Source organism: Anabrus simplex, chromosome 1 (assembly GCF_040414725.1).
Source record: "Anabrus simplex isolate iqAnaSimp1 chromosome 1, ASM4041472v1, whole genome shotgun sequence".
In the NCBI taxonomy this organism is placed as follows: Eukaryota; Metazoa; Arthropoda; class Insecta; order Orthoptera; family Tettigoniidae; genus Anabrus; species Anabrus simplex.
Genome location: NC_090265.1, coordinates 1,177,009,137 through 1,177,025,108, shown reverse-complemented (window position 1 = coordinate 1,177,025,108; position 15,972 = coordinate 1,177,009,137). Strand labels below are relative to the sequence as shown.

The following is a 15,972-nucleotide window of genomic DNA, read 5'->3' as shown; positions in this document are numbered from 1 at the left end:
ATATGTAATTTTGTCCAAATAAATGAACTTAAACTAATTACAGACAGAAAAGCATATACTCTCAGGTTGTATACATACATACATACATACATACATACATACATACATACATACATACATACATACATACATACTGTACCAGGAAAAGTTCGGGGCGTAAGGCATGAGAAGGATCTCAGGTAGTGGAAGTTGGTTTTTGGAGCTGGTACAGAGCAGGATAGACTCACAGGGCAAATAATAGATGGTTATACCCTTTTTCAAACAATTTATTATTAATGTTAATCATTTCACCCCCCTGCAATATCGATATAGAATGCAAATAATTTGTTGAAATCAAAAGAGTTAACGTAAATCTTCTTGAATGAAATTTGTGAAAACAAATAAATCTCACAGATCCAATAGTCTTTTGCGAAAACATAAAGTGTCAGTCTTTCACCTAAAGTCTTTCTAAGTATTATGACATGACATGAACACACTTATAATTGAAAATAAGAATTTGAACTTCTGTTGAGAGTTTCTCAGTTTGTGAGCCTTGAAACATAGAACACTTGAAATTCCTAGAGTCTTTCTTATGTGAAATAGATTTTGAAAATAGATTTATCATTAAAAGATGAATTTTGAGTAATGGTGGAAAACTACGAAGTATCGTCACACGCAGCACTGGGTAAACCACTGTTCACGATTGGTAAGAAAAAAAAAAGAAAGTCAGTTTGTGACTACTCACTTGTTAAAAAACTTGGCTTACGAATACTGATGAGAATCTGGAACATTCCACGGGTGCGGATGATGACTCGAACTTGAAGTTCCATGAAGAAACCACGTTGACGTCATAGATGAAATGATGTTGAAGGTAGTTGGATCTTGTAGAATTTTCTGAAGATTTCTGCTGCTCGTGGAAATGATCTTAACACACGGAACATGCAAGTAGTATTTACAGATACTATGTTAATTTTAGGACGTCCAATGAGTGATCACAGTCCTTGTTGCAAAATAAAACACTATTTTAAACTGTCACTGAGAATGTCCAACACAGTGCAAACACGTAATATTTCTCATTACCGTCTCTAACCACAGACTTTGAATCGTTATCCTGACAGATAACACTAATTCTCTAATGTTGAGAGAACTATATTCTTTTAGAAAAAGTTCTTAACTTTCACTAAGTTTATCACTGTAACACGTCATGTCCTAATATAGCACACAAATAAAAAGACACAGTCCAAGGATGTGCTATGTTAGAAAATAAGTTCTAGAGTAGTTAAAGTTACTGTACACGACAGTTTCTGTTGGTAATTTAATATTGTGTGCAATTAATTAAGTCCACACGTCATGTTGTGAATGTCCAATATATAACTTCGAACTTCACTGATTTCGTACGTGTTATATTTCGAAATGTCTGTAAGTTATATCATAGTCGCAGCACAATAGACTACTTACAGTGCGAGGTCTTTTTTTTTTCAAGTACGATGGCGATTTACTAGCCCGTAATTTCGTCTCCGCGAAACACGACGAAAAGTACTGTCTTCGAGACTGCACGAACATACTATGTGAGGGCGAGTCTCCCCTCTCTCTTACTCATACACATACTGCACTGCTAGACTGGACTGCTCGCAATGAACTGAACTCAACTCAACACACAACTACCTGTTAGCCTTGACCCAGTGGCATATATAGCTGGCGCTGGGAGGGGTAGTTCCTCTCCGCCATGTGACCGTGAGTGCGTAATTTCTGTTAGATTTTAAATCATTGTAACTCAGCAACCATAGGATGGATTAATTTGGAATTTATAGAGGTTAATTTTCATGACGTCCTCTACAATTTAGCGTTTGTTCCATTAAAATTGGTACAGGCATTGAAAACTTGCAAAAAGAAAGATATTTTCAAGAAATATCTCTAGGGGAGGTGAGCTTTGAACGACAGGTGACGTCACTTGACTCCGCCTAGCGCACTCGTGGAGTCTGGTACATACTGGAACATTCTTTTACTTAGATGTTCGTACGTCGGACGGACCTTATATGCTGGAACAACATTTCTTTTGATAACTATGGACCAGGCCCTAGGCTTTACTGGTACAATACATACATACATACGTACATACATGCATACATACATACATACATACATACATACATCTTCATTATAAACTGTTATGTCTTTCAGCGTTCAATCTGAATGCCTCTGTGAATTAAGTAACCACTGCCACAATCCTCTATTTGTAACTAGTTCTGTGGTCTCATTTACTTCTATACATCTTATCTTTAAATTGGTAGAATCTAACTCTAACCATTGTAGCCTTGGTCTCCCTCTACTTCTCTTACTCTCCATAACAGAGTCCAATATTCTCCTAGGTAACCTATCATCCTCCATGCACCTCACATGATTCCACAATCAAAACCAGTTGATGCTTACAGCTTCATCCATTAAGTTCATTTTTAACTTGGCCTTTATCTCCTCATTCGAAGTATCCTCCTGTCATTGTTCCCACTTGTTTGTACCAGCAATCATTCCCACTATTTTCTGTCTGTTACATCTAACTTATGAAAAAGATATCCCGAATCCACTCAGCTTTCACTCCCATTAAGCAAAGTTGGTCTGAAAACAGACGGATAAAAAGATAGTTCTGTCTGAGAGCTGTCCTCCTTCTTACAGAATAGCCTACTGTTGATCACAACTGCAAGCTCACTGCATTACCTTTAGTGCACCTTGATTCAATCTCACTTACTATACTATCACCCTGGGAGAATATACATCCTTAAATACTTTAAATTATCTACCTGTTCCAGTTTTGTATCCCCAATCTGATATCCAGTTCCCTTGGATTTCTTACCTACTGACATCAATTTAGTCGTGGAAAGGCTAATTTTCATACCACACTCATTGCAAATATTTTCAAGTTCCAAGATGTTAGAGTGCAGGCTTTTGGGACAATCCGCCATTAAGACTAAGTAGCTAGAATAAGCCAAACTGCTTACTATATTTTCACCTAACTGAATCCCTCCCTGTCACTTATTACCTTTCTTCAGATGATCCATGTAAACTATGAACAACAAAGGTGAAAGAGTACACCCTTATCTAACCCCTGTAAGTAATCTGAACCAAGAAGTCATTCTACCATCATTTCTCACTGCAGCCCAATTATCAACATAAATATCTTTGTTTGATTTTTGTGGCCATTGTTGAACAGCAATGAACAGAAATCAGTGAAGCAACAGAAGTCCTTTTGATATAAATTTTGTCTTGTTATAATTTAATTTTGTCTTGTCATCATGTTGGGTAAGCAAAAACATTTAAAGAACTGAAGTGTTTATGCAAAGCAAATTATTGTATGTAGCTTTCTTATTTAAAAATTATTAAATATTTAGGCCTATGAAGAAATGGACTATGAAGAAGATTTATGTTCTTTTACATTTCCTGATTTAAATTGTATTATTCTGTAAAGTATAGAAAGGAATGTGGAATTGTTTTACATGACTTGTGAGGCAGGGTGTGGCACGTGTAAGTGGCCCTTTCCTGTCTTTTGTAATATCCGCTAAGATGCAAAATCAGCAGAAAGGATTATTCTAGATCATTGTCAATGACATAGATGTTGATTCCCATGGGGAATCTGAAATATTTGTCCTGAATGAGACAAAGTCTCTTGGTGCATTGGCACTGCCGGTGGCTCCAGTTAGCCTACGCAGTGGCCTCCACGGTATGCACTAGCCAGCGTATTGGTAGGTGTGCTAGGTACCAACTGATGAGCCCACCCTAGCACACGAGGGCGAAACGCTGGCAACCAAGAATGAGTTAGCTGGAAAATTTATAATGTCCAATGACGGACCATTTATATTGGTATCATTGTCAATGGCCAAAGTACAAGTAGGTGTTTTTATTGGCCAGTATATTAGGATTTTTAATTGGTGAATGTGGCAAACTGGAGTGTTGCTAATGGTTATTTGTAAATCACTCTTTTTTCTGTTTGTGGCTCCTCGCGTGTGCGAGTTATTTTGTCCGTGTCTTTGAATTTGGATCACTACAGCGGGCGGACGCATTTTGCGTCCGTCCCGCAATGGGTCTTCAGCCGGCAAAGGTAAGCGCTATGTTATTGCCTTATGTTATTTAAATGCATTCTTGTGCTTTGGACTATTCCCACTTAATGTAACTTCAGTTATTATGTAGAATTGCATCTTATGTGCCGGAGTTTCCTCTAGTTTTCCACATTTTCCAAAATAGAGCATTTGTATGACTTAGCTATTATGCTAGTCCGCAACGTGTTGTTTTTGGAGGCAGACCTTCTTTTCTAACTCTAGTTGTGGTTGTAAGTCTGTAACACTCTTTCTTGAATGAAAATGAAAACCTACGACCTGTTTTCCAGTCATTCTTTCTTGAATAGCGTATTTAAATTTTTAATTCTTTCGAGGTTGCCTCCTTTCATTCCGTAAATTTAACTTTAATGTGAACCTCTATGTCAAAGTTTGTTCGTGACTGAAGAGCTTAATTGTTTCCCTTACACATCTTTTATTTTGTATCTCAAGTATCAGTTAATCCGCAGTTCATTTATTTATTCATTTATAATTGTATGTTCATTTTCTCAATATTATTTGTCTGTTGTGTGTATTATTGTAAGTCTTTTCTCCCCCATAACATCGTACATTCCCATGGACCTCATAGGGCTTCCAGCACCTTCCACTCTCCTCTCTTAGTTGTCACTTTTAGGCCTGTAAATGTTCCCTTGTATTTGATTTAATATTGCGTATCGAAAGATACTCGTCACGTTTCCATGTTCTGATGTGAATTCACCACCACAGCATCATTTTAATATTTCCTTATTCATATTATTAAGTGTCTATATTATTTACAACTATTCCTTTATTCACATTTTAATGTCAACATTTATTATTATTATTACTATATTTATTTTATTTATTTGTGTTCACGCTCAAAACAATGCTACAATTTTAATAATCTACCCTTAATTCCATAATCCCCCCAGTATGGCAAACACATTTTCAATTGGTGCTCTGTCACATGCCTTCTCTAGATCTATGAAACATAACTATCTATTCCTCTTGTAGCATTTTTCAATTACCTGGCGATTACTGAAATCTGATACTGTCAGCCCCTCTGTGGTCTGAAACCACACTGGTTTTCATCCAACTTCTCAACCACTGATTGCACTCTCCATTCCGAAATCTCAGAGAACACTTTGCCTGGTATACTGATCAATATGTTGTTGCAATCCTTCCTGTTCTCTTGCTTGTAGATAGGTGCAATTACTGCTTTTTATCCAATTAGAAAGTACCTTTTTTAATGCTATTTGTTCGGGGCGTCGACCTATAAAGATCTTTTGCCCTTTAGAAGGCACCTTACTACCATACCAATCCATTCTAATCTTATTAACCTATGAAACCATTTCATCCATACCTTCACACTATATTTCAACATTTCAGGTCTACTTTCAACTATCTCTGCTGCTTTATGACAGTGGAGTTCAATTACCAAACTTTCTACTTCCTCAAGAATAATTTTGCCATCATCACTGTCCTCCTACCCTTAAGGTTGGTTGTTGGCAACATCACCAGAAATATTACCTTTTATGTTGAAAAGATTTTCAAAATATTCCTTCCACCTGTCCGGTGATTCCCTTGGATCTATTATGAGTTTACCTCATTTATTCAAAATATTACTTATTTTCTTTTCCCCCTCCCTTCTAAGATTCTTTATCACTGTCCAGGAAGGTTTCCCTGCTGTTAGACCTAGTCTTTCCAGGTTATTACCATAATCTTCCCCTGACTTCATAGATTCAACAACAACTTTTTGGCTCTATTTCTTTCAACTATGTGCAATTCCCTGTCTGCTTCAATCCTTGTTTGGAGCCACTTCTGATACGCCTTCTTTTTACGTTCACAAGCTGCTCCTGCTCTCACTTGATCAATCCTCCTAAATGTTAACTTTTTTCCCCAAATTTACACACAGTTGTTCCTAGGCATTCCCTTGCTGTTTTTACTACAGCATCCCTGCATGCCAACTATTTTCTTTCTATATCCTGAACCCACTTACTGTCTATTGTTTGGAACTTTTCACTGATCATATCCATATATTTATGTTTTATTTCCTAATCCTGGAGATTTTCTACCCTTATTTGTTTGCAGACAGATTTAACTTTCTCTATCCTAGACCTAGAGATACTTAGTTAACTACAGATCAGATAGTAGTCCGTATCATCAATAAATCCCCAGGATATCCTCAAATTCCTAACAGATTTCTTGAATTCAAAGTCATTTAAGATATAGTCTATTTTGGATATGGTATCCCTATCCTCCCATGTGTAGCAGTGAATAACCTTATGCTTGAAGAATGTATTCATAACTGCTAGTCCCATACCAGTACAGAAGTCCAGCAATTGCTTCCCATTCCTATTAGCTTCCATATCTGCCCACATTTACCAACCACCCTTTTGCATCCTTCAGTACTATTTCCAACTCTCACATTTAAACTGTCCATTAGCACTATCCCATCCTTGCTGTTGACCCTGACTACAATGTCACTCAATGCTTCATAAAACATATCAACTTCATCCTCATCTGCATTCTCACATGGACGATTCTTGTCCTAATTCGCCCAACTGCCAAATCTACCATCATCGTTCACTCATTTACGTGCCTAACAGAAACTATGTTGCATGCAATAGTACTCCTGATGAGCAGTCCTGCTCCAGACTCTGCCCTTCCCTTTTTAACACCTGTCAAGTATACTTTATAATCTATCTCTTCTTCGTTATCTCCCCTTACCTGAACAACATTAGCTCCTAACACATCCAGATGCATACTCTTTGCTGACTCAGACAGTTCTAGTTTCCTCCATAAGCCCCACTGATACATATAGCTCCTCTACTGAATTCCATTTTGTTAGCCAAGTTGTTTCCAAGGAGTCCCTCGCCTGCCGGATGGGAGTAGGACTCCATTACTCCCATAGGTCTGAGCCTTGCTTCAAATGTTCCGAGTATGCTCAGTGAAAATTCTGTGAAACAGGATGCTACCCTTACTTACACATACATAGTCATAGTGAGGATCTCTCTTCTAACGGGTTAGGGACCACCAGTAAATTGTATAGTCCTAGCCGCCTGAGCATTAAGGAAGGCCATGACTCTGAATATGTTCGAGATGCCCACTCCCATTCGGTAGCAACTGATATCCCGACTCTCAGGACCACTTACTAAACCACTCAGCCATTGCCCATGGTTCATGAAGTAGAACTACAGTAACCCAAACCACGAACCACCAAACAGCACTGCATTAAAGTCTGGTGAAATGGTGTTCATTGATGTCATGGGAGGCACCACAAAGACTTCCTTATTATATCTGATTTTTGCTAAGTTTCGAGGTGATGGCAACTTAGCTTTCGCAGTAGCAACCTCATGATTAGTGACAACGTTGTTGCCTAAGGACAAGATGGCTCATTCCATGTTCAAAATAAATCTGGAACACACTGAGTGCCCTGTGTGCAGTATCTCAAAAACAGTGACATAGCAAATGTGCTGTGAGATTGCATTTCCATCATGTGGGATGAGTGCTCTATGGTAAACATAAAAGCAGTTAACTGCATGCTATAAGACATAAGAAACAATGCCAGATTAATGGGTGGTGTATTTCAGCAACTCCTCAAAGTCACAAGAGGCATGTGTGTTGCTCAGGTAAACGCCAGCCTGAAATGGCCCCTCTGATCTCACATAAAAAAAAGAGTTCTCGTTTACCACAAATATGAGACCTCGAATGGGGTGTGATTTGCTTGCACAAGAGATCTCCAACCGAGGAAGACTGGAGAGGGTACACTAACTGAGTTTAATAGTGAAGTTGAGCTCCTACGTCAATGAGCTAATTGCCCAAGCGTACCCCGACACAGACCATCTGCCAAGCAAAGGAAATTGTTAGCTTTGCGAATGAGCTATCCTCATGTCTAAAAATGACTAGATGACCACTAATAATAACACCATTTTTGGTAAGATTGAGGACATCAAGATGGTGTTCACATCCCTCAATAACTGAGCACATAGCTGTGCGGTTTGGATCACGTAGCTGTTAGGTTCATCTGGGAGATGGTACATTGGAACTCCCACTGTCAGTAGCTCTGAAGACGGTCCTCCAGGGTTTCCTATTTTCACATCTTAATTAAGGCCATGGCTGCTTCCTTTCCACTCCTAGCTCTTTCCTTTCCCATTATCATCATAAGACCTATCTGTGTTGGTGGAACGTAAATCAAATAGTAAGAAAAAAGAAAAACCCTCCTCAATACAGTCATCAATCACGACAAAATGAGCAATTACCCAATTGAGTTTTTAAATTCTCTGAATACTTCCAAGACTTCCGACACACTCCACTATTTTGAAAGTCAGTGCTCCTATCATGTTGTTGCACAACCTCAGCACTTCCAAGCTATGCAATGGGATGAGGCTGCTTGTGAAGTCACTACAAAGAAATGTTATATGCATGACCATCCTAATGAGCAGCAGCCGAGGAGAAAGCATGTTCATTGCACACATCCCTCTCATCCCCAATAACTATCTATTCCAGTTCAAGAATCTATTTCACTATGACTATCAACAAGTTACAGGGTCAAACACTTCACACTGCAGGCATCGTTGATCTATGAATGAGCTGCTTCTCCCACAGAGAGCTTTATGTGCTTGCTCTAGGGTAAGCTGCAGAAGCAATCTGTATGTCATGTTTAGGTGAACAAGACACACAATGTTGAGTACAAAGAAGCTATACAGTAAAAGTAGGGGGCTTGAGAGTCACCACAGCTAGGTAGAATAATATAAAGTAAGTAATAGGCAAACAGAAGTGTCATACTGCTGAAGGCTGGGAGGATTGGAGAGGCATATGGCCTGCAGTGGGTATCTTTCCTTTTGTTTTACAAGTTGCTTAACATCGCACCAACACAGATAGGTCTTATGGAGACAATGGGACAGGAAGGGGCTATGAGTGGGAAGCAAGTGGCCATGGCCTTAATTAAGGTACAGCCCCAGCATTTGCCTTGTGAGAAAATGGGAAACCACGGAAAACCATCTTCAGGGCTGCCGACAGTGGGGTTCAAACTCACAATCTCCCGAATACTGGATACTGGTCGCATTAAGCGACTGCAGCTATTGAGCTCGGATATCAAAAGACTCAAAGGAAGGAGGTGTTGTGTACACAGTTGTGCATTTTTTTTCCTAAAATGTTCTTCTATCACTCTAAGTATTCCAAGATTACATTCAACTAATATAAAAATATAATTTGTAAAAAATTAATTTCATGCAGTCATAAAATGAAGCAAAAAGTTTAACATTTTAATTATGGTAGTTTAACATTTTAATTATGATACTCTAATATTAATATTAATTTTTATTGCAGCCAATGACCATTCTAATGATAAATATGTAATTAATATTATTCACTGCACAGTTTATTAATCAAAATTGTCCTCTTTGCACATGCTAGGGAGTGATATCTATCATATGATTTCCCACACCACTCACATTTGCATTCTGACATCAGCTTGTTTGTGCATACTCTACAGTGAAATCCATGCATTGTAAAACGTGTAACTGCTTGTCAGCTCGTAATTCATGCATTTCCATAGCCCCTGTGGTGTAGAAATCAAAAGATATTTCTTTCTTCTTTTCCCATAGCTCCTGCAGCAATGCTTGGCTTTGATTTGTAAATAGCAGCAACATCTGGTACCGGTATCTCAAATCTTCTATGAAAAAAAGAGTTCTCTTGCCATCTTATATATTAATCATGACAGCAAATATTTTGATATACATAGAACTCTTCTCAAACTGATGGACTTTACTTGTTCTAGCTTCTGTAGATCACAATACTCCCATGTGAGCTCTAAATCAGGGGTCTTCAATTACTTTTCCCTGGGGTCCAGAGTGATGGAAATATTGCAATGAAGGAGGCTCTAGGGTCCAAATATTTGGTTGAATAAGACAGGTGCTGGCTTTTCTTATGGTGTGGTGATTGGTTACTCTGGATAATAATTACACAAAAATGTAAATACAGTGTATATTAGGATCAATTAGCACTGTATTACCCTGAATTTTTAAATTTTAACCAGTTAAGTGTTTAGTTATAATATATTCATTTAACAAATGATATTTTAAATTCAGTGTTCATATGAACACTTGAAATATGTAATTCACCCACCCAACCTCATTAGTGAGAGAAGTGTTTTTTTGAAATCCTTCAAAGTTTGGAATGCGCCAAGTTCCAGCAATGGTTAAGCAGTCCTGAAGTATTTATTAATAATTCCGGACCTGAAATTATTTTTGATGGTTATATTCCTTGTATTATTAACTATTACCATAACATCTCATTTCACTTGTTATTCTTTAAAATAATATTGCCTTAGGATTTCGCCACAAATGATCTTTGCTCCAATACGGCTGATGATGACCCCTAGATGGGTCGAAACTAGTACCGTATAATTTTGTAATTTTGTGAATATATTGTATTGAAAAGGTGGAAACATTTACGTTATTATTATTATTACTTATATACTGAAATTATTTCTCGCAAAATTCATAATGGAAACATACTTTCAAACCCAAACATTGTCAGCATATACAAAATTTCAAAAACTTGCACAAGAATCTCTATCAAGAGAGATCCAAAATGACACATTAACTTTCCCTGCCCTTTCTTCTGTCATGTGCAGCTGTAGCATTTCTATCCGTGATTCTGCCATGTCAAAGTTCCACAATTCAGTTGCTTTGTTGTACTGTATTATTCTCCTCAAGAATCGATGGAAGATTGTTTTTCCACAGCCTGACAAATGTCTTCCAATTTGTTGAATTGCATGAATAGTTCATCAAATTCTCTCTTCAGTTGGTACAAAAAATCTGAAAACTTTCATTACAAGATACCGAGATACAACTGGGAAAATTAATTCTTTCCTCCTTCAAGTCTTGAATAAAGAGATCTAAGTTAGCTGTTGCTTGCTTTGCACACAAACTCGAAAGTAATGTTAACTACTAACTGAAACAGGAAAGAGACTGCAGGCTAGAGAAAAACCAAATAAGCACGCACTGCCATCTTTGGAGCAAACAGAAAACCTTTTCACTCTCATTACGTTCAAAATACGGTAGTATCATCTATGAAGTAAATATTGTTCTAAGCCAGTGGACGTATAAGTCACGAGTTACACTCTTAAAATACTTTTACTGTTTTAATCTCTTTCTTAATTATGCTTGACATCGTATAAACCGTGCAGTTCTGGGAAAAAAGGCATCAGGATCCAGACCCAGACTGGATTCCGTTATTTAAAGACACCTGCTCTAGACCATATGTCACTTGATCTGAATAGTTTACTTGCTGTCTTTATGGATAATAGATTTATATGGGGAATGTCGTTTATTGCCCGTATTGTTGTTATGGTCCTTTCTCAGGTGCGTGCCGCAAAACATTCTCCTCTGGTCTGTAAAGTGATTCCAAGATATTTAAATTGGTTTACCAATGATATTTTTCCTTTCATGCAGATACCCTCATCACCTTAAACGGCCTTCCTCCTCTCCTGAACACTATAGCTACAGTTTTCTACAGTTAATTATTAGGTCATCATGTACACTAATATTGAAATTTCATTTTTATTGCCTCCCTCCATTTATACCACAAAATATTATGGAATACACGATAACACTGTAATGAAGATTGACTGTATATAAGCAAAGAGATAATGCAAGTCATATACACAGTATATCAAAAGGATTACATGCTCATAAGTGCCCTCCAATGCTCTTCAAATCAGTTCCAGACCAACTTGTGCTGCCGGATCATGTAAGAGGTTATTCTACTGAAATACTATATTGTTGTAGAGTTACATGAATTCCATAAAGAATGAGGCAGAGCAGTGATATGCTCAGGAACACCTTCAGACATAACTCATCCCATGTTACCTCACATTTCACTAGTTTACACCACTGCCAAGCTACATGATAATTCAATTATAATTAGGATCCACAGAATCATGAGGCATGTGTCACTTTAGAACCCAGCTATCAACCCAAAATGAGTGGCTTTGTAACTAACAGTAGGGTTGCCAGGTTTTTAAGAGTTCAGTACAGGACATGTCTTCAAACCTGCCTTTTCTGTGTTTATCCTCACCAGTTTGCCTCCGGGCGATAGCAGGTTCGAGCCCCACTGTTGGCAGCCCTGAAGATGGTTTTCCGTGATTCCTAAGTCTTTCCTATCCCATTGTTGTCATAAGACCTATCTGTGTCGGTGCATCATAAAACAAATTTTTTAAAAAGATCCTGATTTTCAATATGGTATTTATTAGGATGTGGAGAGGAAGTGCTTGAATCAAAATTATTCTCCTTCATGTAATACAAAGAGACCATGAGTGTATTTAGAGATGTGTAGACCTACTTTGTGGGATATAATTCCTATAAGGCAGAATGTTCAGTTTGTAGCAGAGCATTTCCTATTCTTCACAGAAAACATTTGTCAATGGTTCTATATAAAAATGGTACTTTGCACATTGATAACAACATCAAAATGTTCACTTTCATAGGACTATTGCTTTCAAGTTATATCAATCTATTACACTTGCGTCAATTGTCATTCGATGCACTGTTCTAATGCACCAAACCCACTTAGCGAACACAGTTTAAAAACCTTGAGTCTATTGACACTAACACACACTCTCATGAAAATAAATTCTGTTATTAAAGCACAGACTTTTTGAAATAAATTCTTTCACTAAGGCATAGTCTTGTGAGCCTAAAAGGCATGATTATAACATGATCAGCATAGTTCGAAGGAAGGAAATTAACATTGTCCAATAAATAAACATCACAGTCTTTAGAAATTATTATGACACAGTTCATTGCAAAAGACTGACATGAGTCAAATGGTCTTGTTTGTAACTGAACTATCACTTCCCTGAATATGTACAATAACACAACGATAAACTATCATGTGGCGAGTCCACCCAGTTTATGCAAGTTGAAAATAATTTACGATTATTCACTTGGAGAATTTAGTCACATTCTCAAGAATGTTAAGTACTCAAAGTGTTCAAGTTTTAATATACAAGTCTATCAGCTGTTGATGACTCTAAATATTACATCACTTCCTATCTCACACAAAAATAGAGTTCAAAGTTTCCACCTTCGATACTTCGAAATTTGTACGTCCACGGACACGAACACTTGTACTTTCCTTAAACACAACTACCATCGGCAGTCTGCTGAACAGAGCAATGATCTCTGACCGATATCTTCCACAGCTGACCCGCACACTAGGCAGCTGAGAAAACACACAGATACGGATTTAAGCTATCTCAACTAACTTCTTTTATACCCATAGTACGGGCATCTTGGCTTCTGATTTGTGAATCTTCTATCTTCAATTTATCGTTATCCCACTGCTCATTTTAATTAAATTTGGTATTCTACCCTCTGTTGTTATGGGCTACATGACGATGTAATTGAAATTTTTATATCACATTCGGTTCTGGAAATCATGAGATGGAAGGAATCGAATGTTCGATGGCTACATCATATGTCCTTGGCTGGCTTTCCATTAGCGAGCCGGTCGCATGCATAGCTGCTACGTCTGTCATTTGCATGCACAGCGGTCTTTTTTAATCTTTCGTACAGCTGTTGTTACAAGTTGCACTCATATGTACCAGAAATACTTTGATAATGAATTGCGCTGTGATATTCTCATTTCATTCCCCCCACCTGCTCAGGAAAAAGAAAATTGGTACAAGAGTTTCTTTTTGACTAGGTCCTTTCAAAGTATTTCCTGAGGTTTGTGGCATTAAATATTCCCTTGACATCGTCATTCATTCTTTCCACCTAGTAGGCTCCATTGTTCTGTGCAGTAGCAATCCTATATGATCCTCTAAATAGGGGATAGAATTTTGCATACATGACATTGTCAAAAATGAACCCTGTAAACTTTTGACTGGCTTTATCTAACAAGATGTGGAAATAGGATGAAGCCATATCTATCGCAGAAACAAGTTTCATGTTGTGTGAAACTTTCTTATCACATCCTAGAGCAAAGAAGGATGAGAGTCTCATTTAAGGCCATATTATCAAGGCATATGCGTAGGCTACCGTTTGGTTTCCCTACGATGGCCAAAGAATTGGTGTAAGGTGTGACACATTTCAAAATAATACCATCATTCTAGATTTGTTTGATTACAACTTGAAGCTCTTCTAGGTAATTTTCAGGTATGTGGTAAAGCTGTTTCTTGTAAGGTGAAGTGTCTATCACATTTAGATGGTGTTCAAAATACTTAATGACACCGGGTTTGTCATCAAATACATCTGAAAATCTCCTGAAAATCTCTTGGGTTGTCTCTGCTGCTTCTTTATTAAATTCTGGGCTTTCAGCCACACTAGAATATATGGTGAAGTCGTAGTGACCCTCATTAAATTCATAATCAATTATGGATGCTTCCTCATCCTCAATGGGTTCCACTTCCTTGGGTTCTCCCTCTTCATGAATATTTTCTTCGTCAGGCGGAGCCTTCAAGGGAAAGCTATATCAGGAACTCCTAGTGTAAGTGGAACTAATCAATTTCCGAAACCCCCAATTATAATAGGCATTACCATGAAGAAAATTATTACAAATGTGTGGGCGGTGACAATTACATTATAAATTTGTCTATTGCCATCTTTCTTATCCTTCCTTTCACTCCAAATAATAAATTCCATGGAATTCAATTTTATCCAATCAACCAACAAAGCACAAACGCCGTGCTGTAAAAACTAGGGAAAAGAAGTGGAAATAAAGACACTACTATGGAATATAGAAGACCTAAGAAATGCAATCAACATGATACCGGAAGACATGAATACGACTTAGTAACACTCACAGAAACTTTCCTAACAACCCAATGGAGCACAGAAAACTTCTATGCAGCACACTCGTACGCAAGTTGGGGGGGGGGGGGGGGGGGAGATGTAGGCCAAAAGGAGGAATAACAATGAAAAAATAAAACCAAGGTTAGCGTCACTCAAGATATTGCAAAGCACAAAAAACATACTACTAGTAATGATCAATGCATGCACAGTACTAAATGCCTAATTCCAGCCAGAATACAAGGCAAAAGAATATACTATAAATATACTATCTATGCTATGAACTTAAAATGAACTAAATAACTTACCTCAAGGTAAAATAACTTTGTTGGTGGTGTAAATTTATCGACTCTGTAGAAATCAGAATGTCCTGGAACAGGAATTAATGGCAAATCATGAAGAATTGTGCCACTAAGATCCTTTATTCGCATTTTAGTCAGGTGAGAGAGGAGAGTTTGATTTGTTACTTTCACCAGCACAGCAGTCTCTGCACCTGTGAACAATGAATCAGAATTACTGAGAATGTATAAACATGTGGCTGTGTCAATGTTTGTGGTTATGAGACTAAACATCTTCAAAATAGATTCCCATGGCTTTCAGTGTTCAGTCTGTAAGCCACTGCATATCAGATATGCACCTCAACAACTAGGTCCAGCTAGGCTTATATACATAAGCATTATTGAAGTTGAACTCTTTGATTTCAGTCTGTAAAATGGATAATACAAATTGAATCAAGAGTTGAAAAATGGTGACTAACAGGAAAACATTTAAAGTAAGTTATGAAGAATGAAAATTAACTTACAGATACTAACAGGAAAACATTAAGTCACCATTTTTCAACTCTTAATTCGATTTTTATTATCCATTTCACAGGATAAAAATCAGACAGTTCAACTTCAATAATGCTTATGTATATAAGCCCATGTTGGAATATAACAACTAAGCCAACAATTTACAGATACTAGTTGAACTACACCAAGGGACAACAAAAACATTGAAATGAAAAGACCTCCAGCTCAAGACTGTCTTAACAATCACCATCTCACAGTTTTTAACTTTCATCATGCTTTTTAAGAAAAAACTTATTAGCTAACATTTTATTTTGTGTGCCCGATGTTCTTACTTCATTATTT

At 37.5% G+C, this 15,972-nt stretch overlaps 1 protein-coding gene across 2 annotated transcripts in view; it reads right to left on the bottom strand.

Moving 5' to 3' along the window:
- Positions 1 to 15,972, bottom strand: part of LOC136858164 (hemicentin-1) — a 709,155-nt gene that overhangs the window by 564,537 nt on the left and 128,646 nt on the right. For both annotated transcript variants that reach the window (XM_067137503.2, XM_067137504.2), the window contains exon 6: positions 15,148 to 15,332. In XM_067137503.2, coding sequence (XP_066993604.2) covers positions 15,148 to 15,332 — 185 coding nt within the window. The remainder of the gene's footprint in view (positions 1 to 15,147; positions 15,333 to 15,972) is intronic.